This window comes from Sceloporus occidentalis, unplaced genomic scaffold, assembly GCF_023333645.1.
Source record: "Sceloporus occidentalis isolate IW3139 unplaced genomic scaffold, rSceOcc1.0.p SCAF_163, whole genome shotgun sequence".
Taxonomy (NCBI): domain Eukaryota; kingdom Metazoa; phylum Chordata; class Lepidosauria; order Squamata; family Phrynosomatidae; genus Sceloporus; species Sceloporus occidentalis.
Window position 1 is genome coordinate 461,609 of NW_028317143.1, and position 8,652 is coordinate 470,260.

General features: G+C 36.5%; 1 protein-coding gene across 1 annotated transcript; it reads right to left on the minus strand.

Annotated features, from left to right (window-relative positions):
- Positions 1–203: 203 nt before the first annotated feature.
- Positions 204–6,668, minus strand: LOC149279516 (vomeronasal type-2 receptor 1-like). Its single transcript, XM_089501094.1, has 5 exons — positions 6,541–6,668; positions 4,557–4,848; positions 1,878–2,681; positions 1,165–1,395; positions 204–446 (listed from the first exon to the last, which is right to left on the minus strand). Exons 1-5 carry the CDS (start codon positions 6,666–6,668, stop codon positions 204–206), a joined length of 1,698 nt encoding a protein of 565 aa, XP_089357220.1.
- Positions 6,669–8,652: the final 1,984 nt, after the last annotated feature.

Sequence of the window (8,652 nt, forward strand, 5' to 3'; positions counted from 1 at the left end):
ACTCTATCTATTCAAGTATCCTCTGCAGATATTGACCAGACATGTTGTCAAGTCTGGTCCATTGAGTAAACCTTTAACTAAGACAAACCCTGCGACTATTAGTGAATTAGAGTAATAAGGGTAGAAATTGTCTGTAAAAAAGTGAAAAAAGTGCAGTTTTATGCAACATCCTAAAGTTTAATTTTTGCTAACAAATAGATACTTTAAAGACTTTTATTTGCTGCTCGGGCGTTGTATCTGCTATTTATTTTGGCCAAATTCATATTCCCTGTGTATGAAAATGCAGATTTACTGAGGACCTCTTGGTGGTATAATGGCGTACCTGACACGTTGGTAAATTCTCCTTCTGAACATGGGATACAGTCGTAGCAGCAGATGTGAAATCCTTCTTTTGATGCTTTTCTGGATCCGGGTTGACATGGATCACTGCACTTTGCTCGCGGCATCTAAAGGAACAACTCATATTTCATACAGCTGTATAAAATTCAACAACATTTTGAAAACAGAATGCTTGTATCACCAGTATAGGTCCTGTCCCTGTCAGAGGCGAAAGCACACCCTCTGAGGCGACCGTTCCACCAGTGACATCATAATATCCCAAGCTTACTATATTTTCTATGTTACAATCCAAGTCGCTTCATATCTACTGAAAAAAACTAATATGAAAATCAATGCTGGCATAAATGTTAGATGATGATATATGCATAACTATCGGATACTGATAAATACAACTGGATAAACTATACTAAAAAAAGAATAATAATAATCATAATAATAATAATATATCAATCTTGTTTATTTTATAATTAATATTTATTTTAATTTAACTATGAGTAAAGACTCTTTTATGATTGGAATATAAACTCAAATATACGTATTATTTCCTCTTTTTCCGCCATTCCCAACTACTATGTTCAGCTATCTTTCCCAATTATTTCAGCAGCCAATCTGTTGGGTGACAACAGTACCATGGAAGGGGCACAGTGCTCCGGCTTCTCCTTTTTATTTAAAAATGTTGAAGAACATATATTAAAGTACCTATAAAGTACTTTAAAAATGCATTCCTTATTTGTGAGGCTTCATGAAAGGTTTTTTTTTGTATTATAAAAATGAGCTCTAACGTGCAGGAAACGTTTATTTGCATGAAATCATATTTATATTTACCTTGTCATTTTTCCATGTTATCTTCCAGTCTTCTATAAGGATTTGCTGGTTATCTGGAAGTGATGGATCAAACGCACCCACCCGATTCGGGATGGTATTTTGTGTCTTGCCATTACGTATTATTATCCAATTCATAATATCGTACAATTCCGGAACTTCACCTTTTTCATCAAAAAAGATGTTGCTGCCAAAGTGATCCTTGTAATTAACCTTCTTTAGGTAGTTATTTAGCTTTCAAATAACAAGAAACAGTGTGAATCTATTTGACCTGGGTGACTTAACCCATACTTTCAGAGAAGAGAAGATAACAAAGGGATGTAAAAATGTGACTAAAGAGTGATTAGTAAACAAAAAAATATATTAAATATATTAAATATAATAATTAATGACATTATTATCATGTCTGTAAAGAATGTATCTGTTGACAATTTCACCTTTATAACCAAATACATGAAAATCTTTGCAAATAAAAAATAAAAAATATATTATTATACGCAGAAAGCAAGTGATTGAGGGAGCTGGCAGAAAAGAAGATGAAAGAACAAACAGGACAAACAGTTGACCACTAGACACTTATAATGAATGACAGTCCTGAATTCTAAAGTTCTAGAAACTCTAGAACTGACCCTGGGGAGATCATTTCACATCAGTTGGCTGTTAAGATTGCTGACATCCCTGTATTACGTCATATACCATTAAAGATAAATATTCACCTTCGTTTTGTAGTTGTATCTGTCTAATTGTTTTCCTGTAGAATCCTTAATAGACGGCATATCAATACTGTTCAATGCCAAGGCCATGGAATTTACTGCAGTATACACAAAATAAGGAGTTCCTATAAGTATTTGATCAGGGATCACCTTAATTTTCTCCTTCCAGGTACAGTTATGAAGTTTAATATGAAGTGCCACTGGGAAAAAACTGTTTTTATTAGGGTTTTTTGACAAACATTTAAAGAAACATATCCAAATGTCTTCTAGTAATGGGTCATTTGGGCGATTGGATGGGTAGACGCTATCGACAAAAGTGTTCATTTCAGGGATGGATCTTCTGGGTGGTGTGAATACTAAACTACAGTTTGACAGTTTGGTTCCGGTAAATACAACCTCATGTTCAAGCGACCATGAAGGAGGAAGGATGAGCGTCTTATCAATAAGTGCATCTGATACCTTCATGAGCAGAGTCATATATTTTGCATTAAATGAACCACAAATGATGATAATCTCAGTTGTAGATTTCCGAATAATGTTAACGTAGTCAGTAAATTTTCCTTCTTTTGTAATTAAAATCGAGAACTCAATGCAGATGCCGTATTTAGGGGTCTCTCTGGTCAGATACCGCAATGTCCTTTCTCCACTGTCATCTCCAGTAGTGATAATTCCAACCCAGTCCCACTCAAAATGTCTCAATAACTTTAAAACTGCAGTATACTGGATCTCATCCCCTTGAACGGTTCGGTAGAAATATGGATATTGTCTCCGGTCACTTAGTATAGAGTCTGTAGCCCCATAGCTTATCTAGGAAAATGGAAAGCATAGCTGTAAACTCTCTAGATATATTGAATTAAATAAACAGCATCTGGCAAGTAATTAAACCTTTAAAGGGAAATTTGATTGGTTGTCACATACGTAATGTCGCCTGTCACCCAATACTTGTCCATTCGAGGCACAATACTGGTAGATCATACCCTTCTAGTGCCATTGGGTTCTCTATCCTGATTTCCTAGATACATTCTATATGGTTGGCTGAGACATATGTCTGTCTTTGAAGAGTTAATCCGTAAGCACCATTACATAGATTATTGTGAAACAGTAACATGTTTTGGGAGAAAAAAATAACGGATGTGATTTAAGCGTGTAAGCCAATTACACAAACAGGTTTGGTCTATCTGAATCCTTGAAATTTTGACCTGGACAAAAAAAATTTGAGCTTTTAATGTGGTGCAAACAGTGCAATTCCTAACATGGGTAAAACCATGAATATGCCAGTGGGAAGAGGTGATCAGAGGAAACCGCAAGAAGAGCTGAGATAAAGGTGGGCGCATTATCTTCAAGGACTCTGTAGATCAGGGTTGGGAGCTTAAATTTAACTCTGGAGGGTACAGAGAACTAATAGAGAGACTAGGACGTCCCTTAAAGCGCTGTGATTCACCTTATATTCACCATAAGGCAAAGCATGGTACTTTTGGTGACGTCATTTTGGTAGGAAAACATTAAGAGTGCATGAGAGAGTGAATGAGAGTGTGAGAGAGTGAATGTGGGCACTGGGCAACAAATTTAGTTCCCGAGTTAAAAATGCCCCCACATTTTTGTCTGAACCGAATGGACAGGGAATGTAATTCATTTCCCGAAAACGAATGGACCAAAAACAAAACCAAAAAATGTATCCAAATCTTTTTTGGCCCATTTGCACGTCTGTTATTTTGGTAGTCTCTTGTGTGAGGCAAAAGATAAATTCCATATATATATTTTGCATCTGGGCATGATGGGTGAAGGAGAGAGCAAATTCAAGACAGCTATCTGAGTCTCTTGGCTATATTGAGACACCCAACTGTAATGAAGAGATCAGGAAATGCAGAGAGTGGTGAGGGAGAGGGAATAACTTGAAGCTCAACCATGGATATGTTGAGCTTCAGGGATGCCCTCCAGGAGACAATTTCAGAAATAGAGTGATTAAAGTTAGAGGAGAGGATGATAATTCAGGGTGCAAAAGGTAAATTTGTGTATCATAAGAAGCGGTAATGGAATCCAAAGAAGAGATTAATTGTCCAAGGGAGGAACACCAATAGAGATGAATAGAGGAGGAGAACATATCAGAGGCTTAGGGTTTGAACCATAGAGATCGATAGAGGAGGAAAACACATCAGAGGGGTAGGATTAGAGCCATTTCGTAGATGCCATGAAAATGATTCATAGGAAAAAAAATGCAAAAATCAGGCACCGGGCAACCAAACTTTTCAATGCACATGCCCTTGATAAGGATGAGTCTTACGTTAGTAATAAACAAATAAAAAATAACAAAAAATATAGTTCTAAAATAAACCCATATAATAACAATTATAATAATTTGATAATGAAAGTCTGATAAAATCAGGTTGTAAGCTCATTCAAAACCTCACTTAATATTCTACGGGCATGGTACCTCAAGCATTATTATCTTTGGCTTCGTCAGATCACTCAAACCAAACATTCATTATATTAAGTACAATCTGAACCAGTCATGTCACGTTCACGATCATTGTAAAGTGCACACAATCAGTCCATGGAACTAACCATATCTAAAGCATTATATTGTCTAAATACATCTGGTACATTTTGAAGTTGTCCTGCTTGAATGCTCTTCTTGGGCAACTGATATTTACACCTTTATGGGTATAAAACAACTCTACCTACCTGAGGGTAACCATATAGATTCAAGATCTGTGCCATTGCCAGGGTAGTAGAAGAACCAATATCTCCAATAAAACCCACCACCTGGCCGTGTTTGTCACAGAAATAATTAGGAGCCTGCGTGATGCGTCCCGATATTATCTGCATCACATTCTTTATGGCTTTATTCACATATCCGCAGGAATCAAATGCATAATATCCCAGGGTAACGTTGGGTAAAATGTCTGGGTTTCTGTTTATCTCATCGATGGTGAAGATAAAAGCCAGAATATGCGTATAGTATTCAAATTTCAAACTGAGAAGAAAAAGACTCAATGTTATGTGACTGCTACAGCCTTTAGTTATAGAGTTATTGCAAATGTTACATATGCCTAATTTGGTTCGCTATCTATTATAATTATTATCTTTTCTTTATATAGCTATTTATGCAGTGCTTCTTACAATACATATATTAAAGGTGAATGACGAAACTAGAACAGACAGACTAATACAAACCGGTACATTAGGTAAAGAGGGCTCGGCTCACAAGCTTACAATCTAGAGGGAATGGAGTGAGAAGTGACATATGGTACGGAAAAAGGGGAGAGGTAGTGGAGGGGTTGTATTAGCGGCTGGTAAGTTCTGGCTGAATAAACGTCAACACCATATGCACTCCCCAAAACTAAAACAATTGGGCACTGTGCACTTTGCTGAAAGTGATGTTACAAAAAAATGGGGTCTAGGTTACGGTGCAAATATTTTTTAGAAAATATTGTAAAAAAAGAAAGAAAAAAAATGAATACACAAAATAACAACTCTAAAAAGAAAAATAAATACCCCTCATTATAAAGGTCCGCAGCTTCCTCAAAACATGAGAAAACAGGAGAAAACTATGCATGTGGGACATCACACACAGAATGAAAATCAGAGTCTGTTTCTCTGCAGTTGGACATACCCTAGGAAAGACATTTTAAAAATGTTACAATTTCGGGGGGGAAATTGGCGCCTTTTCCATATAACTGGAAAAAAATGCAAATCCTAAGCATATGAAGTGTATGCAGGTGTATGATTTTTTTTTCCTCACTTTCACTAGCTATGTACAATTATTTCCAGCAGTAAAACGGTTAAACAATGTTTACCGAATTATGGTTTAAAAAGAAAACCCTACATGACCTGATTTTTTTTTTTTATTTGTGTGGGTGAAATAAATTAGAAAGAGAGAATGTTGAATGAGGACGAGAGAGCATTGGTCCTGAAAGTGTTAAACTAAGTGATTATAAACTCACCATCTGTCCCTAAACCAGGATGCCAAGCAAAGTACAGTGTACGGTTTTTGGTACTGAAAGGGTTAACATGGCTTTTTTTTGCAGCAGCAGCAGCTCTGTAGATGCAATGCTGTTCTCACTAAATACCTTTTACATTTATTAATCTCAGTTTTGGTGTTAATAATAAAAAAACAAAGATTCAATCAACAGGGACATTTCAGTGGTTGCCATAGTGATACAAAGTTTAACCCCCGCACACAAGAATTGCTATTTGTAATAAATACTTTATTGCCAAAATATGTTTGAACTTATTTCTTTTTTTTTTTTTTTTTTTAATCTAATTAAATATTCCTTACAAAAAAATGGAGAAATATGAAGGCACACATAAAATGAGGAGGTTTACAAAAACAATTAAAAATTGTGTTTAAATTGTAGGAGAGGGGTATTATTCATGGAACTGTAACAATTTCTTTAAATAGATGCCAGATTCTACAATAAATTCTACAATAAACATAATAGTTCTTTCATTTAGATCTGGATCCAGAATACAATTGTTTCAAGGAAGAAAATGTCAAAAACAAATGTTAATATTTATTATAAATTAATATTTGAACTTTACTCTCGCTCTGCCTGGCTGCATACTGTGCTTCATGTATGATCTCGTCACATTATCTGTGAACAGCTCCTGCGTAATCCTGCATGATGTAAATGTATCACAAATACAGAATTTAAATTCTACTCACTGCGTACACGCTTGATGTGTTAGGATATCCGAGCCAGCGTACCAGTTCGTTATCCAGGTGTTAACTGTGAATATTCCTCCAATAATGATATCCCCGTCCTGGAAATACTCATATTCAAATGTATACATTCTTCTTATAAGATTACATGGGGATTTCTGGATTTGAGAGGTGCAAGGAGACACCCAGAGGATAAGCAAAAATAACAATCTCAACAACATTTGGGAGAAAGTGATATGAATTAACCAGCAAACCAGCAGCATCGTGCTCCGTTCTTTAATGCTCATGACTTTCCGCTCTATTGAACAGTATCATCTCCACTGTGATACCTTGATACTACTATACAGAGACTGTCATACCCACTGTTATAACCTATTATATATATATATATATATATATATATATATATTTCTCTATTCGTACATATGAACGAAACAAGCAAAAAAAAAGAAAATCCACAGGGAAGTAATTCTGACTAAACAAAGTAGATCACTTGGGATAAACTCCCCATTCAAAGTAGAACTTAGTTTAACTAACTACAAAAAGTAATATGATGGTGTTGTAGGGAAAGTTTATCCCCTTGGAAAAAAAATATTATATATATATATATATATATATATATATATAATATTTATATATATTATAATATAACTTATATAATATATATATATATTTTTACAAAGTAAAAAGAAATGATGTGGCCTTGAAAAGAAAAAGTTTCTAAGGTTGCCAATACCTCCAATCAGTGGCAGAACTACAGGGGTTGCAACTGCAGCAGGGCCCGGGGACCCCTGCAGCCACTCACTCCTGTCTCCTTGTGCCAGTTGAGAAAGGGCCTTTCTGACCTGGATCAAGCCAGTCGAGGTAGAAAAGGCCCTCTCTTTAAGCGATGTTGAACCGGCACGATAATACAGGAGCGCAACGAGGTCATGTTACGTTACGTCACGTGACCCCACGTTAAAGCCGAGGCTGCTAGCACAGTGGAATCAAAACTGCAGGAGATGTAAGGAGTACCCCCTTGTGTACTGATGAATGGACGGATGGACGGTGGCATGTATGCTTTTACATAGGTTAGCATAGATGTCTATGTATAAGTGTATGTGAGCATAGATGTCTGTGCTTAAGTGTGAGCATAAATGTCTGTGTATAAGTGTATGTGAGCATGAATGTCTATGTATAAGTGTATGTGAGCATGAATGTCTAATCTTTTTAAAGTGCATGTGTGCATGGTTGTCTAATCTATATATAAGTGTAGGTAAGCATGAATGTCTAATCTTTGTATAAGTGTATGTGGGTAGTAGAAGCATTGCTAAACACTAATCTACAAACACCAGACAGGCCAGAAGGCTTGTTTTTTCTCTCAGAAATCTCATGGTGCTGCCACAACCACAAGGGATTCTGGGTAGGGGCATGCGAACAAGGTCAACAATGATCATCTTTTGCCTCTATATCCACTTTATACATGGATCCCTTAAAAGTAAATGTCCGCTGTATAAGACAGCCTTTAGACAAAAGTCGGGAAGGAGGTGCAGTAGCCTTTAACAGTAGTCTCAGAGAGGACTTATATCCGTGTTGCCTCAACTAGTTTCTCTGTTGTTTTTTTTTCCTTGACCCGATAGGCCCTAAAATGATTTATCTCTGCATCAGAGAGAGTACTTTAAGGGTGCACCCCTTAATTAGTGGTTCTTAAGTTAGGGAGCGTTGGATCTCCTGGCCTGGATTCCCCACCTGTCCCCTCTTAGTTAACTCCTAGATGTGGCCCTGACCACTGGTGTAGACATGAGCACCCTACTCTCCAAATGTTCAAACCCAGGGAACCAAAATATAAAACTCAACATACTACTCACTGGGGTTAATATTTGGCTATGAACCCTTTTATATTTTTACATTGTTAGATCCAGTGGAGTTCCCTATCCATGCCACAACCAACCCTCAAGAACCTACAAATGTTAATGAAAAAATAAAAGAGAGAAAATGACCAAACCAGGGCCTAGTACCCCAATTATACCCCCTTTAGGTCAATCACAAGGGGAGTACATATGGCCGTCTACACCTCCTCCCATTGATTTGCAACCATATCATCTAATACAAATAAGAAAAGAAAACCAAATTAAT